Below are 20,348 nucleotides of genomic sequence, written 5' to 3'. Positions count from 1 at the left end.
CTTTTTTGTAAATTCTTGTTCTCATGGATCACAAAAAACATCATCAAAACCTTTCAGGGATTGGTTCTCAAGGCACGTAGGGAGTTTAAAAAAATAGAAATAAATAATTTCATGTAAAATTGTTATTTTTAAAGAGCCATCTTTTAGGTACAATCGAACAAAAATCACTCAAAATTTTGATATCCCATGTAAACCCCTTAAAAACCTTTAAAGCACATTGAAACTTTTTTTAAAAATACATGGATATGTATACAATGAGAATATATGCATATACTATTTTTAGGAAAAAAAACTGCCGGCTTGTTTTAGGCCTCAAAAACGTATACGCTAAGAAATTTAAAAGCCAGTTTTGTGGCTTCTTACTATTTGTAGAAAATTAAAAATTTTAATTTTACACTTTTTTGGGGTAAATGGTATCCTATGATCACGGTTTATTGAAAAATAGATAGTCATAGAGCCAATTTTATAGAATGAGGTGCCAAGCCACTATCGTGGCTCAAACACAAACCTAGTGTTAAAATTTTCAACGTCAATAGCCAAAGCTGGTGGCCTTTCTTTGTCTATGCCCCATAAAATGAAAAATTTGTTTTTATTGTCACTATGTCGAGAAGTAAAGACTACTTTTCTTGAAGCAACTGTAATCTCCAGCAACTCTTCACATAAGTATTATGGGAAATCTACCAACTCAACCCAAACATGACACCTATGCTTTATCAGAGATTGATAATCTTTGGTAGGTGACCATGGGAGTCCATGTACGTACTTTGTGGGGATAGGCAATGGGAATCGCTTTACAAAGTGGGTGGAGTCACTTTACAAGGTGGTTGAGTCAAAAGTGGTAGTGGGTGGAGAAGAATCTTGATGCTCACGCTTTTTTCCAGTCACTGAGTGTTAGCACAGTCGTGGCATCTTACGACATAATTGTTTAATTATATGTACACACACACACACAGTTTTCTACAATTTTCCATGTGGCTAGTGGTATCAAGTTTATACAATTTCCAGATTGTCACATTCGGGCCTGCTTTGTAATTCAATGATGTACTTGCCCTTAGAATCGGCACTTGATGCTCGTGCTTTTCTCCAGTCTTTAAGTGTTAGCACAGTCGTCGCATCTTACGACATAATTGCTTAACTGTTTGTACACACACACACACACACACATGATTTTCTACAATTTCCATGTGGCTAGTGGTATCAAGTTTTTACAATTTCCAGATTGTCACCTTCAGGCTTGCTTTGTAGTTCAGTGATGTACTTGCCCTTAGAATCCGCACCATTTGGGCGTTCTAAGGTATGTTTGAAGTAATAGAAATCTGCCCCTTTTCTTCGCAAAACACACACACACACATATATGTGTGTGTGTAGTTTCACCAACAAGAACACTGAAGAGGGAGTATGTATGTATATATATATATATATATATATATATATATATATATATATATATATATATATATATATATATATACACACATATATATGTATGTATATATACATGTGTGCGCGTGTGTGTGGAGAGAGAGAGAGAGAGAGAGAGAGAGAGAGAGAGAGAGAGAGAGAGAGAGAGAGAAATGAAATGAAATGTTATATTAACGTCTTCAAAAGGCCAAAATGACCTATGAGACCAAAAAGTTACAATTGGTGAATCTGGTACCATGTCTGAGTACGGAAATTACCAAGTTACAAAGTTACCAAGTTACAAAGAACTAACACTAAAACACTGAGGCACTAAGGAGAAAGGGAATAAGGGGGGGGGGGGGGGGGGGGGGGGGGGGGGAGGGGGGTTTGTGGGTTCAGATGAAATCTCTCATCAGTCGCTGTCTGATCTCATCGACTTCCTCCATGGTCAGAACTCTGGTTGAGCGTCTTGCATGTCGAGCTAGAGTGATCTGTATCTTCTGTTGCAACCTTCGTCGGTAGTGGGAGACCCCCCGAGGTCGTGGACGTCTCGATCTACCAAGTTCAGTGGCTCTGTCAAACAGTGTACCTCTAGTATGAGTAGGCTGTAATGACTGCTCCGTTTGCTCTCCTCTGTCTGGTGTAAAGAACTCTGTGATTCGTCTCTGAGACTGTCTTTCCCCTGATGTCCTCGGCAAGCTCTCCCTAAGTCTGCGCAGCTCTAGCAGGAACAATCCGAGACACTTCTGATCCTTGTATCTCATGACTCTAGAAAAAGGTCCAAACCCTTCTCTGAACAAGCAGTGGAAGCATCCGCGTATCTCATAGTATGCCGGGCAGTGGCATGTGTAGTGTAGTTTTGTCTCTGGCTCTAAGTTACATAGGTGACATATCCTGGCTCCTACCGGCACCCCTCGGAATCGGCTAGTCTCGATCTGGAGCTGATGTGAGGATGTGCGTATCTGTCCAATAGCACATCTTATCCCATGAGATAAGTGTGTATCCATGTATGGTGGCCTAGTCACAAAGCCATCCTCCGTGAGTTGGAGAAGATGCTCTTTGTAGAAGGCTATCTTCGTGCCCAACTCCTGTGTCGGCTGTATCCATGTGCTCCTGGTATTTAGTTGAATCAGATCCTGACGTATGAGCCTGGTGATCTCTATCCGTGTGAGAGACAAGGAGGGTGCATCCAAGGAGTATTGAAGCGGAGGTAATCTATCCATATTGAGACCATGCGACTGGAACCATGATGCCATTTGTCCATACCAACATGCTGTATCGCCTTGTAGAGCTAGTTGTCGAGATGACTCGAGGGCAAGCCGAGCGTATCTGTCTCTGGGGAGATCCCGTAAACCGTGCATGAAGCCCGAATCATCCGAGCGATCATAGAGACCAGAGGCCTCTCCATACATCTCCATCCATCTGTATTACCAGATCCCATGGTGGTCTACTGAGATTGAAGAGGTAATTAATTGAAAAGAGAGAGAATTATCCCCATCTTTGCAGGAAGATTTCCATCATGCCTACTGTAAATCCATGGATTTCAACATTAGGTTTATGAGGGCTTGTCTATCCCGACACTATACAATGCGGAAAAGCGTGATGAAATGGATAGATAAGAGATTTTCTCCTTCCACTTGGAGGATCAGCTGGTCAGGATCTGGTGGAATTTTCTTCATTGATACGGGAGAGTTAGAAGGTTTATAACTAAATATGAAGAGACTCAAATGGGCCGAAGATCTTCAAGTGATTGAAGTATACTTTCTCATTGGAATGGAGAATCCAAAGGAAACCCTTGTAATAGATGATGTCCAAGTATCACAAAATCAGTGGATATTTGATCAGGTGTCTAAAGTAATCTACCCAGGTAGAATTAGGCCCATAGGTGTAGGCCCTAGTTTTAATGGACCAAGTGTCAAAGAGCCATAGCTTTGTTCGCGGTTCCTGAAACTGAACCTGCGAACACATCCTCTCCAGTCCTCCCAAAGCTGCATATGCTCTTGTCAGTCTAGTCTCTGATGCTCTCCTCAGTGAAAACACCGGTCCACTGAATACTACCCCTAGATAGGTATATGCATCTGTGTACTCCACAGTCTCCTGGCCATACATAAATGTGGGTGCCGACCTCCTGACCCACTGTGGTGTGGTGTTGAACACCATAACCTTGGTTTTTCCCAGATTGATCGACAATCCACTGTCACGAGCAAATGTATGCAGAGCATCCAAATGACGTTGCATCCCCTCTGGGGAGTCTGAAATCAGCACAATATCATCAGCATATAGTAACAGCGGAATCCATGTCCCTGCTAGCTGAGCCCCCCTGTCTCCCTGCCGCTCTACATAGTCTGAAAACTCATCCACATACATCCCAAAAAGAGTCGGGGATAGTGGGCATCCCTGCTTTACTCCAATAGTGGAGTGGACCATGTCAGACATTCCCTCAATGGTGCGTACCCGTCCCATCACTGTCATGTATAGAGCCAGAATACCCCATATCAGCTCTGTAGGCACACCCATGTCCTGTAGTCTATGTATAAGTCTGGCTCTCGGCACTGTGTCAAAAGCTTTGCGGAAATCCACAAAGCTACAATAGATTCTCTTGCCATGGTGTCTACCCTCCTCAATAATAGCTCTGAGTGTCAGAATCTGGTCAAGAGTGGAGAAACCTCTCCTGAAACCTGCTTGCCCTGGTGCTCTTATTCCCTCGCGCTCTGCCCATCTACTCGGCTTCTGCTCAAGGACGGATGCATACAACCTAGCTAATGTGTGGCCAACCATGATGGTGCGATAATTCGCAGGAATCATGGGATCTCCTGACTTGAAAATAGGCACAATCGTAGACATACTCCAGGTCTCCGAGAAGCCTTCATACATGGCTCGATTAAACATCATAGCCAGGAGATCTGCAAGCATATCCCTGGCATGGATGAAGTGCTCTGCTACCAGACCATCATGATCATGCGCTCTCCTTGTCTTCATCCTGTCAATGTCTTTCCTTACCCTCTCGGCAGTAAAGAAAGAACATGTCTTTGGGCATGTCTCTAGTGGGTCCGGCAGAGGTGGTTGCCCTGATGCTGTGTAGAGAGATGTGGCATACTCCCCCCATGTCTCAGTGGACGTGACCGCGGGTGGTGGTGAATGCTCGTGGAATAGCCTCCATGCTTCGCTTGAGTCCTAACTTATAAATAGCTGATATAGATCCCGCTCTAGCTGAGATAGATAGGCCCTTTTCTTTCGTCGCACTAGGCGGCGAAAGATAATCCGTGACTGTCGATGTGTGGTAATACCCGTGAGCACTTCCCTCTGTAGTTTGATCCTCGTCTCTTTGCACTCCTCATCATACCAACTGTTCTAGGGCATGTTCCCAGATCGTCTCCGTGTGGGCTGGCTGTGGGGGTATGCCTCTGATGCTGCATCATGGAGCGTCTCTATCAAAATCTGAGTGAGTTCATCTAGTGGCCGTCCCGGGTCCTGGGTGCATAGCTGCCTGTATATCTCATCCATATACACAGAATCCGTCTCCCTCATGAAGGTATACCGAGTGTGTATGGGGACCCCACCTAATGGAGCTGTGCTGAACTGAAAGGTCAGGGTGAAAGACACGATAGCATGATCAATTGCTACTCCGCATGATCAATTGCTACTCCAACTGGCCTAGTGCCCACCATGAAATCCTGAAAGAATGGGATGAGACCTGGCTGGGCCATAACATAATCCACTGTGCTTGCACCATGTCGGTGTGGAAAGCAAGTAAAACCTCCAGCTGTTGAAAATCTTTGTAGGCCATTCACAATGGCCAATCTGTGTGCGATTCCCATTCTATCAAGTATCTACCATACTCAGTGTATTCCTCATCTTGTGATAGTCTGGATAGACCCATCTCTGTGACGTCCAGCTCCCTGAGCATCTCTTCAGAAGTATCATAAAATATTGTCTGGTGGTGGGCAGTCCTAGCATTGAAATCCCCTAGTATGAGAATGTCACCATCCTTGGAAAACTCCCATATGTCATTATCCAAAATAGCAAAGCGAGATTGTCCTCTAGGTGATGCATATACTGACGTACTAGGAGGAAAGTAACAAATAGCAATGTAGAGGTATCTGCCCGTCTCTGCCCTAAGCCTCACCCACATGTACCTAGCCTGTTCATCCTTGCGTGCTATATATATCATTGGCTGCAGTTCCTCCCAAAATAGAACTGCCACTCCCCCTGAGCCCCGTCCTTGATGCTCCGATCTGGTCTCTTGTTTGCAGGCTGTCTCCCATCTATATCCGCTCACATGTGGCATGGATTGTCCCGGTGCTTGATGCGTCTCAGAGTAGAAAATGATGTCTCTCCCCATAAAGCTATCCTCAAAGGCCCCTACATCAAGACGGAGTGACCCGTTACAATTCCAGGTTGCCATCTTTAGAGTGGTCCCATAGGTCTCGCACCGTCATGCGGGGCGTCGCTCCAATATCACCACCTTTCCATCCCTGTAAAAGGCAATCTTCCCCTTTTCCCTTGCTGCTCTTATTTCCGGCATTACCTCTTGCATATGAGCAATCTGCGAGAGGGTGAGGTCATCTCCAAGAAAGATGCCCGTCTTCTTTAGAGTCGCTCTCTTCTTCAAGAAGTCTTTCTTCGCTTCCATGGAGGGGAAGCGGAGAATGAGTGCCCTTTCCTTGGAGGTTTCTCCATTGCTCCCACTTTTCTTAGTGCCCACTCTCCAAGCCCTTGTATGCGTCTGCTCGTTGACCCCCACCAAGGTCATGAGTTCTTTCACCTCTTTGTCTACATTATCTTGGTCTCTGAGGCCACATACCCTTACGTGTAAGGCCCGCACACGTCTCCTTTGCTCCTCTTCGAGTGTCAGGTTGATAATGGTTGGTGTGGGGGTGGGAGTTATTTCCTTGCCTTTCCCTTTCTTGACAATCTCGATCCATTTTTCGGCCTTTTCTGCTTTCTGCTGGGTCTTTGTGATGACATCTACCCACGAGGTCGTCATTTCTTTTTGTTGCTCCCCACCTTCTTTGATGGCCCGTACTTGTTCCTTGATCGTGTTAAGCTCTTCAATGGCAGAGGGTTGAAGTTCTCCCTCTTCGAGGACATTCTACGATCGTACCTCTGCAAGCTCTTTCTTGAGTAGCGCGATTTCCTCATCTTGGGCCTTCACGCGATCTTCGAGTGTACGTATCGTGCTTTCCTGTGCTGCCACGCGTGCGTCGAGGCCGTTAATAGTACCTAAGAGGTGGCGGTTATTCTTGCAGATGGACTCGCTCAGCATCCTCCACCGGGTCATCCTTGCTATTCGGCTTTCTCATGATTGAGAGGCCGCGACAGGAAAAAAGGGGGGGGGGGGGGGGGGGGGGGGGGGGATAGGGGGTACAGGAGAGAGGAAGAGGATCTCTCTCTCTCTACGCGGACAGAGATCGGTTTTCTCTCTCTACGCCACCTTTTTTTTTCTCTCTCTCTACGCGGACAGAGATCGGTTTTCTCAGATCGGTTTTCTCTCTCTACGCCACCTTTTTCTTTCTCTCTCTACGCGGACACAGATCGGTTTTCTCTCTCTACGCCACCTGTTTTCTCTCTCTCTCTCTCTCTCTCTCTCTCTCTCTCTCTCTCTCTCTCTCTCTCTCTCTCTCTCTCTCTCTCTACGCCTGAAAACTCTCCCTCTCTCTCTCTCTCTACGCTACCTTTCTCTCTCTCTCTACGCCGACACGGGGGGGAGGGGGGGGGGGGGGGGGGGGGGGGGGGTGTTGTGGGTGTTTAGGGTTCAAGAGGGCGGCGGGCGGGTTGCAAAGAGGAGGGGGGCAGGAGGCAGGGGGGCATGGTGCAGAGAGAGCGGCAGGGCGCGAGGGAGCTGGGGCAGCACGAGGGGGAGCGGGTGCGGGAGCAGCGCTGGGCAGCGAGAGAGAGAGAGAGAGAGAGAGAGAGAGAGAGAGAGAGAGAGAGAGAGAGAGAGAGGCCTAGACCTTCTACTTTTCTATGGCCATGACACCATGTATACAGCTTTGAGCACCCCAAGAGACAGGCTTCTTTTACATCCCTGGGGATTTCTATACACGTATTACAGATATGACATTTTTCTGAGAGAGAGTTCTATGAGAGAGAGAGAGAGAGACCTGGGCTCCAGGAACTTTGTTATCCCAGCTGAAAACACGTGTATCCAAGGAAGTTTGGATAGCACGAGCGTTTTTGGCAAGCTCAAGACTGCTGGCAAGGTTAAGGTAGGTAGCATTGCCTGTGGCGAAGTAAAGCCATGCACTACTCCACATGAATTCATCCCAATAACCAGTGGAGTTGTAAAAATGGGCAGCATCGCTCACAGCTGCGCTATACCTTCAAAACAAGTGCAGAAATAATCTCAGCACAGCACCTATTTACTTTGTCCACATGGGCTTCAAACACATAATCACTGCAACTACCACAATTCACATGATTACTGGGCCATCTAATCCTCACTTTGTGGAGCCTCCCTATAGAAGTGTGACAACAAACGTCGACAAGATTTACACTGTAAAGATACAATGCAGAAATACCCAAAGTAAAAACATATAACCTATGACACAAACATGGTGCTCAAATTTTGTTACACAACACAGATGGTAAGATAAAGTCTTCGGTAACAAATAGGACATAAACACCGATCTTATAAATAGTCCTGACTAGCTATTTCTTATTGATCAGCAGTCCATGCCCTTCAAATCCTGACATGAAATCCAGCTGTTGATGTGCTAAGGAAGTTGGACGGCGAGAGCTCAATCCAAGAGGACCCATGCAACCTTCCAATATCATATTAAATTAACACTAAAAACATGTAATGATGAAAGCTTAAGAATGAGCAGAAACGTCAGAAGTGAGCTTTCTCAGAGTTTCACTAACATTATCATCAAAATCTTTATTAGAAAAATGCACAAAAGGTATGCTCAAATGATTGTAGAACTCTAAAATTGATGTAAAGTTCATTATGGTCTACATTTTGCTCCCTCAGACAAAATTGGAAACACAAATGCAGCCTTCCATGACTAAAACAAAAATGTATAATAGTAGAATAATAAAAAGTCACACCCATTTTTGCATAGTAAAAGAAACCAGGAGTTCTGAAGATACCTTCCTCTCCTCCCTCTGTGCCTTGCAAAATTGTACACCACCTCTGCCCCATGTCGTAATACTTGTGAGTATTTCCTATCATCTTTAAACACAATCGATGAAGCTGCCAAGGCAGCAGCCATCTCAGCAGCTAGATCTGAGCAAGTGGTGCATATTGCCACTGGCCTCTCATAGTCCATGTCTTCAGGTCTCTCCCAACAAGAATGATCATTATTATCCAGGCCACTGCCAACTCCAACCTTCATGAATCAATCAGGTTAAAAAAACGCTTTAAACTTAGCCACTGAAAGTTGACCTCTGATTGTGACAGCATGGAGTTAGCTTCTCTAAGGTAACATCATAACAATACTAGCCCCATAAATCAACCAAAACATGAGCAAACGCAAATCATAATCATCACTACATTCAGAAAAATGTATATCCACAATGAAGATGCATGTCAAACTCTATCTGATGCACAGAACACTTTCCATATAGTTATTTGGGACAACAGCATCTATAATAAGCTTGGAACTTCAACTTGTTACTTAAATAGCATCAATGAAGATGCATGTCAAACTCTATCTGATGCACAGAACACTTTCCATATAGTTATTTGGGACAACGGCATCTATAATGAGCTTGAAACTTCAACTTGTTACTTAAATAGCTCTGCTTTTGAAAATGTACGTAAACAGTATCATGAGGGCTCATTTTGCTTCGGATCCACCTTCTGGCTGCCATGGCCTCTTCTTCTGGTAAGGCTAGAGGCCAGAAGTTGGCTGAGTAGGGCAGATTGCAGGCTCATTCACTGCTGCAAAAATGAATGCAACAGTTGATTTGAGAGGCTTCTCCACGTCAACCAACCCCTATGAAACGAATAAGCAAGAGGCATAGTAACAGGGAATGGCCGTTTTCAGGTCTCCATTCCCCGTTCCCATTCCAAGTTCCCGTTCCGAAACCCCGTTCCGTGTTTCAAACGTGAGTATTCGTAACAGGGAATGGCATTTTGTTCCGCGTTCCCGTTCCGTTTTCCCATTCCTGGTAACTATGGCAAGAGGATCTCCTAGCTAACTGGACCACCTATGAACACGCGTTGGACGAACCACCTGACCAAAGCCACCATACAACAACACCCCCTAGCTAGACTAGCGTTCCATACCACCCGGCCTCACCTCCTCGCAATGACCTAGTGCACACCTAGCCTCACGGGCTGACCACTCGCACTCTACCAATGGAGGTCGTCTTCTACAAATGAGGCATTGGCCTATTTTTGTAAGTGACTCACCACTGGCAAGGTTCACTACGTCCGCCCAAACTTTGAACACCCATCCTAAGGACACGGAGGTCCTGATGATCCCTACGTTGAGCTAGGCAAGAGCCAAGCCAAAACGCAAGGGGTGCTAGATGTTGGGATACTGCGTCGTCGACGACAACGACAAGGGGTACTTGTACTGCGGTGCTGTTGAGGTGCTAATGGGTACTGCTGGAGGCACTTGGTACTGCGACGATGACGACGATGACGGCGACGAGGCTGTGGGCTGATTTGCTATCGCCGGGGACAGTGATGGGCTGAAAACTGAAAACGCTGAAGATGAAGATGGCTGAAATCTGAAAACGCTGGTGATAATGCAACAAGGACTGCAGCCGCAACGCTAAGGGCTGAAATCTGATGGTGATCATAGGACTGAAAACACTGATGGCTGCTAGAAAAAACGCTGGTTGATGCCTGCCCAAGCGCTGGTGCTACTGAGAGGCTCGTCTATTGCTCCTTTGCCTTCTGCTTGCGCCCAAAGGGTTTCTTTTATAGGTCCTTTAGCCATTTGCCCTACCTACTTTCAATAAAGTCATGTCAAAGTCCCTTATTAATCAATGACTTAAGTGATTGTTCATATGCCTATATGCTTAAGTGACTTAACTGTGCAAGTGAGGGTATGCAACTATGACCTGCCTGATGCACATGACATCCCCCCCTGTTAAAGGCGAGGCACAACTGCCAAACTTCTACCTTGGATGCTTTTTGTACTTCTGATGTTGAATGCTTTTGATGCATTTGGATGCATAAGCTGATGAAAACTCCTCCAAACGGGTGGATACTGCGGATGTAGGTATTGCTGCGATTAACATCGACCATACGAGTTGCTAGGCAACCTTACTACTGTCGTAGAATACCATCCTTGGTGCTGGCTTTGCCTTGTGTCAAGTACTACCACTCGAATAGTCTTGTCATGAAAACATTGTGGGTGAAGCTGAAAGGTAAGGGTGCTCGGAGGTATTTCCAAGGGTTTCTTGTCGACGGAAGTGGATGCACGCTACATGCGAATGCGAATGTGGATACGAATGCAGAAGAGGGTTAGGGATCTTTTCTCCAACTCCTTCCATATCCGCATAGGAGGCAAACACATCTTGGTATTCAAGATCTGGATTTTCGTGGATCCGATGTCTATCTTTATTCAAAGACACAGCGATGAAGACGGCGATGCGTGATGGACTAAGGGCGGGAGTGGCTATTAAGTCCGGGATCAAGGTACGAAGATTCTTTGAGGAAAAAACTGGGAGAGATTCTTTAGGTTTTGCTTGGGTTCTTGGTGGTTCTTCCCTTTAGTTTGCAAAGTCAAAGCACGCACAGAGCTCTGATACCAATGTCACGTGCAACGGAAGTGTTTGATTTAGCTCGGATCTAGTACTCCGTACAAACACAAGGTCAATTTACCTCACTTGAAAAGAGACTAAACTAAACACAGCGATAGAGGGAGAGAGAGAAAAGAGAGACGACACGGCATGTCGGGTCCCAACCACCCTCAAGGGCCCCCTTGCTCTGTTGCCAGAGCAAGTACTTGCTTCATTTCTTGCACAATGTTGATACAATGATGCTAAATGCTGAGATGCTAATGGGTACTTCGATGCTTGATACTGCGGGTACTTGGGCATTGAAGGTGCTAAGGACACGAAGGTCCTCATGATCCCTACGCTGAGCTAGGCAAGAGCCAAGCCAAAACGCAAGGGGTGCTAGATGTTAGGGTACTTCATCATCGACGACGAGGATGACGACGAAAAGGAATACTTGTATTGCGGTGCTAATGGGTACTGTTGGCGATACTTGGTACTGCGACAACGACGAGGATGAAGGCGACGACGAGGCTGTGGACTGATCTGCTATCGCCGGGAACATTGTTGGGCTGAGGACTGAAAATGCTGAAGATGAAGATGGCTGAAATCTGAAAACGCTGGTGGTAATGCAGCAAGGACTGCAGCCGCAACGAGGTTATGCCGAAAACGCTAAGGGCTGAAATCTGATGGCGATCATAGGGCTGAAAACACTGATGACTGCTAGAGAAAACGTTGGTTGATGGCTGCCCAAGCGCTGGTATTGCTGAGAGGCTCTTTTACTACTCCTCTGCCTTCTACTCGCGCCCAGAGGGTTTCTTTTATAGGTCCTTTAGTGTCAAGTGCAGCGGAAGTGAATGTTGATATTGCTCAAGATGAGTGCTCCGAACTATGCTCAAGGGTTCCTTTTACTTACGGAAGGGAAAGCCTTCCGTCCTTTAAAGAGAGAGTGCAATGATCACAAACACAATGAATACGCTAGGAAGTGCTGAGACTGAGAGAAAGAGAGAGAAGAATACGACACCAGGCGGTTCTCAAACCCTCCTCCAAGGGCCACCCTCTCTATGGCGAGAGAGGTCTATGCTATAGATTGCACAAATCTGGTACAATGGTCTAAATGCAATGGATTTGCCGACAATGTCGACGACAACGATGACAATGACGAGGACGGGCTGAAAACTGTAGGGCTGAAAAGCTGAAGTCTGGAAGATGCTGACTTTCTGCTAAATGCTAACACTACATCGACGAGGATGGCGATGACGACGACTCGACGACGATGCGCTGAAAACGCTGATGCTGAAATCTGAAAACAGTGGGCTGAAACTGTAAACGCTGGCTGACTCGACGATTCGGCAAGGATGTGCTGCGTGTAGGTGAGATCTACGAGGCTAGGGGCTGGATGGCAATGACGATGTCAACGACGACAATGGTGTCAATGACGACGGCATCAAGGCTGAAAACTGAAAACGCTAGGCTTCCTGATGGGGATCTACTACTGCTGCGGCACTGCGGCTTGGATCTGCAACCGCCGAGTCGCACTTGGGCTGAAATGCAAAAACACTAGGCTGATCTGGCTGAAAATGCAAAACGCTGGCTGTCTTGGCTGAAAACTGAAAACGCCAGGCTAGTCTACTGCTAGCTGGTCAATGCGGCGAGGAACTACAACGGGGAGTTGCGGTCCGCGGCGAAGCTAAGACTGAAAAACTGAAAGCGCTGGTGGTAGTGGCTGAAAATGCCGATCTTCTCCTTCTTGAGAAAACGCTAGGGCTCCTCTGAGGTGCTGCCTGACTGTTGGGTGCTTGCCTCCTTCTGCTTCTATTGAGTGCCCAATGGGTTTCTTTTATAGGTCTTTAGCAATTTTCCCTACCTACTTTTCCAACAAACTCATGATTTTTAAAAAGAATTCCAAAAGTCACTTATAAATCAATGACCTATAAGAGGTGGTTAAGGCGGCAGAAAATGCTCATGCTGAAATGGTTGTACTGTGCAAGAGAGGGTATGCAAGTGTGACCGGCCTAGGCATGCACGTCTTGCTAGAGGCTCACAAAGTGCCAGGCTCAGTCCTAAGCTAGGCTATGACTGATGCTAGACTATGGCAGAAGCGTGTCCCCGTGGTGCAAGTGAAGTGCGCACGTGACATTTAGCCATTTGGCCTACCTATTTTTAACAAATGTCATGTCAAAGTCCCTTATTAATAAATGACTTAAGTGATTGTTCATATGCCTATATGCTTAAGTGACTTAACTATGCAAGTGAGGCCTCGTATGCAAGCGTGACCGGCCTAGGCATGCACGTCTTGCTAGAGGCTCACAAAGTGCCAGGCTCAGTCCTAAGCTAGGCTATGACTGATGCTAGACTATGGCAGAAGCGTGTCCCCGTGGTGCAAGTGAAGTGCGCACGTGACATTTAGCCGTTTGGCCTACCTACTTTTAACAAATGTCATGTCAAAGTCCCTTATTAATAAATGACTTAAGTGATTGTTCATATGCCTATATGCTTAAGTGACTTAACTATGCAAGTGAGGCCTCGTATGCAACTATGACTTGCCTGATCATGCACGTCCTTCTAGAGGCTCACAGAATGCCAGGCTAGATCGTAAGCTAACTAAGACTGACGCTAGACTGTAGCAGTAGCTTGTCCACGTAGCGCGAGTGAAGTGGGCACGTGACAAAAACTATAACAGATATCATGTAGTGTCTGCAGTCTAAATCTAATCATAGGTGCACTCTATGGACCAAGAAAAGTATGGCATCCTATAAACATCTGCAGGAGAAACATGTCGACACATAGTGCCCCACCCCTCAAGAATGTCTAAGGAAATCTCCATGGACCCAAGCAAAGAATCGAGGAGGCAAAGATATATATAACGTGACATATTCCGTTGATGCAAAACCTCTTAAATAATCAAACTGCTCAGTTGATAGTGCGTTGTGAGATCTCACTATGCGTCTGAGAGGCTACAGCTTGCACCTAACCTTGTCCACCTATGTGTCTCTGTCTTTGTGTCTATTGATCATTGTGTACGTGTGTGTGTCTGTGTGTGTTGTGTACGATGATGTGTTCTAGTATCTACAATGTGTGTGTGTGTGTGTGTGTGTGTGAGAGAGCTCTCTCTCTCTCTCTCTCTTGGAGTTCTCTTGTGTGTGTGTGTGTGTGTGTGTGTGTGTGTGTGTGAGAGAGAGAGAGAGAGAGAGAGAGTTGAGAGTGTGCGCAATAGGTTCCCTGCAACGCGTTCTGTGTGTTTAGGGTTTTTTGCACACCTGCAACCCTTTGCGTCTAGGGTTCTTTGCAGCACGAACAGGCCTGTGCTGTTGGTTTCTTGCCGACACAAACCCTAAGTACGTTTTCTCATCTGCTGCTCTGTTGTATAGTGACGAGCTCTGTTGCTTGGTGACGAGCTGCACCTGCGCCATCTAGTGAGCTGTGTAGCATGCTCAGAATTTGTTGTACGCACTTGTATGTGCGCTTGTTGAGTGTATATACCTGCAAGTGGTCACAGTACAGGCCAGAATTCCAACTTCGCAGGACTTCTGTACAGCTAGGAATAGGTGCAGCTTCTTGTTCGTCAGTTGTGGATACATGTAATTGTTTTTGCGGTCTCTGTACAAAGCTATAGTGTTACAGGAATTTTGACAGTGCTTGGTTTTTGAAACCGGCCCGCGGGGCGGTAGGCGTTGGCTTTCACCCGAAATTCTTTACTTTAGACACACACAGAGAGAACGTGCAAAGGAAACCTGTGACGGGTATTAACACTTGAATACACACACGGCTCGGAAGCTAGAATGCCCCGAGCAAACGCCGACAACTTGTAGGCCCCAAAATTGGCGCCCCTTTCGGTATTCTTTATTCTTTGAGAGGGTAAATTACAAAGTAGAGTCCTGGAAATCCTTTACCTGTATCCCTCTAGATACTACATGGTTTGGCCAAATTTCGGCAACATAACAGCCCCAAAACTTGCGTGAAATCAATTCCCCTGCTAGAACTCACTTCTACTGGCGTATACCCTCTGATTCCAGCCCAAAAACAGTAAATTCAGCTCGCTGTATTTACTGGCTTTTGCCCCGTTTTCAGCCCCAAACAATCCCCTACCTATCCTCTGCCAGTGGGGCATGATTCCCAAGGGTTCTGGCGTCTGTATGGCTGAAAAACAGTCAATTTTCTGCGCATACACAGCGCTGAATTTGCACCTGTACGGTGAGGTTATGACCCTCACCGGTGCCTGCTTTGGAGTAGCAGCTAGCTACCCTTGTTCCTGCTCAAGGAGGCTCTTGCCTCAGCACAAAAGCATGAACCCACACAGCTGTACATCAGTCAAATGAAGAGCCCTCTTGTGGGGCATCACATAACTGCACGTAGGGGAGAGAGAGAGCAGTGGGTAGCGTGCAGGGCAATCACTCCTAACACCACACTGTACATGAGAGGGAAAGAAAGCACTCCATAGCTCTTAACCTGTGACAAAATGCAAATGAGGCCTCTTCCCAGCTTAAAATTCAGTGCCACTTCTTCTGCATGAGGCAAGTGCACAGAAATGTGCCACTTGGCGCATTTACAAGCTTTTGCCTGTTTCGGGGTTGCCGCCTAAAAATCTCCCGACTGGTCGCCTAGTTGACTTCGCGGCAGAGTTGAAAAGTGTTCCCCTAGTCATACCGGAGGTAATGACGCGAACACATGTCGCGGCCCAAAATAGCAGTTCCCTAAATTTTAGGAAATGAGTTCGTTGTGGTCCCTGTGGTCATCTGACCATCTATCCTCGTTGGGACCGCATCCAAAAGTGCAATGTGGCCCAACTATCGGATATTTTCTGCTGGTAGTCCCACCTTGACTTAATGCCTTTATTGAGTTCACTTCCTAGTATCCACTACCTTGCTAAGTGCGACAGGGGGACCTATATAATCTTGCTCTAAGCCTAGACATCCTCTTACTATACAAATTCCAGTGCCAACCACTTCCCGTCTGCGGGTGAAACTATCGTTCACATTGGCCATACAATGTCCGACCGTTTGCTACTTTAAAAAGAGGGTCTCAAAAATTAAAACAAAACCCATTGGAAAGAAACCAACAACTAAAGTTAGCAGTTGCCACGTCCTCATGACATAGTTAACAGCTGCCACGTCCCCGTGACAGTTTCTTAGGTGTTTCCTCCTTGAGTAAGGTGTTTTTGCTATATGTTCGATTCCTTGTGTGTGTTTAAGCGTTGCAAAGCTATGGGAAGCTTCTCGGAGACCATGTCTGAGATCAAAGCTTGTTTATATGAGGACTTTGAAGAAGCTCGGAAAGCCTGGAATGCTCCTCCTCCTCCTCTCCAAGTTCGCATTCTTGTGCAAGAACTCATCGATCCGGTTGCGCATTATGCGAATGCAATCATTCTGTTTTCCCCGGGAAAGATGCCTACTTCACAGGATGTTGGGCAATGGGTTGATTTTTTGCTCAAACGCCACGCTGTCCGGGGGGTTTACTTTAATGCTCGAGGATTTTATGAAGTCCTTTTGGCAGATTATATTGATGCCAAGAACTTGTTGTTGGAACTCATGTCCTGTCGTGGGCATTGACCAAGGGCTATCAAAGTCTTATTCGCCACAAACGTCCGGTGTGGGTGGAAATAGTGGATTTCTTCCGCACATGGAGACACTTTCTACCGCTTTTGCTGCACAACTCGGGAAGGTGGTATGTCTCCCGAAACTCGATGCGAATACCAACAAGTTCTGTATTCTATGGGACACTGACAGACCTACACCGAAAGGCCTCATGGTTGATTCGGAAGACCCATGGGTGGGTAAGCGCCCATTTAAACTTAAATGGGGCAAGTTTGCAAATTCATGTTTCCGATGTGGAAAATTTGGGCATATTCTGAATATCCCGAACCAGTTTTGCAATCACCTGCTTCTGTTTCTACTGGCAAATCTCTTGGTGAGGCTAAGCAAAATGGAAGCTTGGTTGTTAATGTAACTCCCAATGTGGAAAAAGGGAAAGCTAAGCCTTCGCAGTCTACAGCCCCGAGCAAGGGCAATGCTGCGAAGGGTAAAAATGTGGGGTCTAGCGAGACTGGTGCTTTGGTGGTACCCAAAAAGACGATGAAGATTTGCACTCCTCGTAATTATGTTCCACCTACGAATACAAATAAGAATGTATCGTTCAAGCAGCTTCCATGTAATGACAATCGTACGTTGATTGACCCATGGGAAAAAGCAATGCATTCTTATAAAGATGTACTCATTGGTGAGACTTCTACACCACATTTGAATCCCGCGAAAACCTGCTTCGCAATGACTCAACACATTGGCTCTTGCACAAATGCGGTAGAAGAAGACGTGCACATGGGCATGTCTACATAGTTCCTCCTGTTCTGTTGCCTTTCTACATATGATCTCTCATGCTTGATCACATCTGATGCATCTATTTAAATGTGCGTGGGTTATGCAACCTTGATAAATGGCGACTAACTTGGCACTATGTAAATACATGTAGGGCTGATATAGTAGTTTTGCAAGAACATGATCAGCACGAGTGTCACATGCACATCTAACCCAATGTGTAAGTGGACAAGCTTCTTCATGACATGGGTTCAGTTCAATTCAGTTAGATTAGGAAGTGTTCTAGCACTTTTGTGAGTCTGTTCGCAGACCGTGCATATCTAGACACTTATATTAGACGCATATCCTCTGGTTGCACACAGCATGATCATCAGATTTCCATCAGAATCCATCAGGAGCGTTTTTACAATGCATAGACCTATTTTCCCTATTTTTGACATTTTTCACTTATTATTTTTTAGTGACTTTTGTTGGGAACTGGGTAGGGCAGTTTGGCCAATGACATATATAAGAAAACCCTAGCGCTAGCATTTCTGGCAGAAGAGGCAGCAGGGACTTCGCGTTCAACAGGCACCTTCTCAGCAAGATCCCCCACCAACTGTAAACCTAGCATTTTCAGCCATCAGAAGGCCCAACGTTTTTGCATCAAGATCAGCCTCCAGCGTTTTGCATTGCAGATCAGCCCCGGCCACAGCATGACAACAGATCAGCCCTAGCGTTAGCAGATTCCACAGCATGACAGCAGATCAGACCTAGCATTAGCAGATTTCCACCCCAAGCATAGAATTCAGCCTAGCGTTTTTGGATCAGCAACACCAACCAACGTTTTTGCAGATCTTCGCGACAGAACCAACAAGTAGACAAGCGTTTTCAGTTTTCAGCAGTTTGACCCCGCAATATAAGTCCCAAACCTCGCAGATCTCACCATCCCGCAGCAGATCCTTGCCGCACGGTCAGATCCCGCGTAGTTTGCAGATACAACCCGGAAAACGCAGATTTCAGCATTTGCATTTTCACGCGCGTCGTCGTCGCATCGTCACCATCGCCATCGTCACCGACATAGAGTCAAAATTCAACAGATAAAGATTTGCAGATTTCAGCCATTAGCATTTTCAGATTTCAACCCGTCTGTTAGGTGCAGCAGAATGAATGTTTGAACTTTGCTCAAGATGAGTGCTCCAAACTGTGCTCAAGGGTTCCTTTTACTTACGGAAGGGAGACCCTTCCGTTCTTAATGAGAGAGTGCAATGGACACAAACAAAGTGAATGGACACTGTGAATGGAAGTGCATGAGACTGAGAAAGAGAGAGAGAGAGAGAAGAAAAATATGACACCAGAGACAACGTAAAACCCCTCCTCCGAAGGCCCCACTCTCTATGGCGAGAGTGGTCTACTTATGATTGCACAAATCTCTTCAATGCTTGGACTTGCCGACGATGTCGACGACGATGAGGACGACGACGAGACGGGCTGAAATCTGAAAACGCTAAGGGCTGAAATCTGCAAAACTTGTATCTGCTGAATTCTGACTCTATGTCGATGACGATGGCGATGACACAATGCAACGATGACGCGCTGAAAACGCAGATGCCGAAATCTACGTTTTCAGGGCTGAAACTGTAAACCTTGCACAATCTGACCGTGCGACGAGGATCTGCTGCGGAAAGGTGAGATCTGCGAGGTTCGGGGGTTCTACTGTGATGCTTGACTGCTGAAAACTGAAAACGTTGGTTCTAGGGCTGAATCTGTTGCGAAGATCTGCAAAAACACTGAGGTTGATCTACAAACCAAAAACGCTAGGGCTGAAAACTGACCTTGCGGAGAAATTGCTAACGCTAGGACTGATCTGCTGTCTACTGTCGCCGGGAATCTGCAAGTGCAAAAACGCTGGCTGATCTAGTGCAAAAACACTAGGCCTTCTTTTGAGAGAAAACGCCAGAGTTGTCGCCAGGGTTGGTCTTGCTGAGAAGTTGCATGTTGAGCAAGGTGCTCATATTGCCTCTTCTGCCAATTAGTACTAGTCTAGGTTTGCTTATATACAAACTTACTCAATTTGCCCTACCTACTTTCCGACAAAAGTCACTTAAAAATAATAAGTGAAAAATGTCAAAAATAGGTAAAATAGGCTAAATGCACAGGAAAAATTCCCTGATGGATTCTGATGGGAATGCTTATGATCATGCTGTGTGCAACCAGAGGATATGCATCTACCCATATCCTCTACACTAAGAGACTGGGCATGCACGGTCTACAAATAGACTCACAAAAGTGCCAGATCACTTCTAAATCTAGACTGACTAGACTGACTGAACCCTTGTCGTGCTGTAGCTTGTCCACAGACACAAAAAGTTGGATGTGTCACGTGACATCCCCTCCTTTTCAAAGTGAGGTACTGATACCGAACTGTATGGCGTCGAGGAAGATCGCCAATAGCATCCGGAATCCTGGAAGGAACTCTTCGCCGGCCCACTCTGATGTGTGGGTCGTGCGGTACTTGAACTTCATAAAGGTCTGCAACGCTTGCTTCTTTGGGCCGCGTCGAAAGCGACAGTCTTTTGTGGCTCCTTCGATGCTTCAACTTCGTCAAGAGTCATGCTTCTTTCCTCTTCAAGAATCTCCATGGCTGAAAATTCCTGAAACCACTTCCAACACAAAAACATGAACATACCCATTCCATGTAAAGTGAGTGCAAAAAATCTTGTCGTCCTAATAGACTGTGCATGCAATGTAGATGAACAAAGAGACGGAGTGCCAAACCGTTCACCACACATACGCAAACCATGAGATCGAATCTTTCTCTTCTGATCTAGAGCAATCAACTGTGGCAATTCACAACGGAAATGCCCATGCTTGGTGCTCATACTTTCATGTGCTCTTTCTACCATTGTGTCGTGCCAAGGAAGAGACATGGCATGTGACTTCCTTGAATGCATACTTTTCAGCTTGTCATAAACAATC

The 20,348-nt window shown here is 46.1% G+C and overlaps 1 protein-coding gene across 3 annotated transcripts in view; it reads right to left on the bottom strand.

Annotated features, from left to right (window-relative positions):
• LOC147417524 (endoglucanase 25-like) overlaps positions 1-20,348 on the bottom strand; it is a 112,325-nt gene that overhangs the window by 44,412 nt on the left and 47,565 nt on the right. For all 3 annotated transcript variants that reach the window (XM_086507292.1, XM_086507293.1, XM_086507294.1), the window contains exons 4-5: positions 8,494-8,732; positions 7,506-7,722 (exon numbers count right to left, since the gene is read on the bottom strand). In XM_086507292.1, coding sequence (XP_086363418.1) covers positions 7,506-7,722; positions 8,494-8,732 — 456 coding nt within the window. The remainder of the gene's footprint in view (positions 1-7,505; positions 7,723-8,493; positions 8,733-20,348) is intronic.

This window comes from Adiantum capillus-veneris, chromosome 30 (assembly GCF_014529385.1).
Source record: "Adiantum capillus-veneris isolate H3 chromosome 30, ASM1452938v2, whole genome shotgun sequence".
Classification (NCBI taxonomy): Eukaryota; Viridiplantae; Streptophyta; class Polypodiopsida; order Polypodiales; family Pteridaceae; genus Adiantum; species Adiantum capillus-veneris.
The sequence above is the reverse complement of the archived record's forward strand: the minus strand, read 5'-3'. Positions and strand labels throughout refer to the sequence as shown.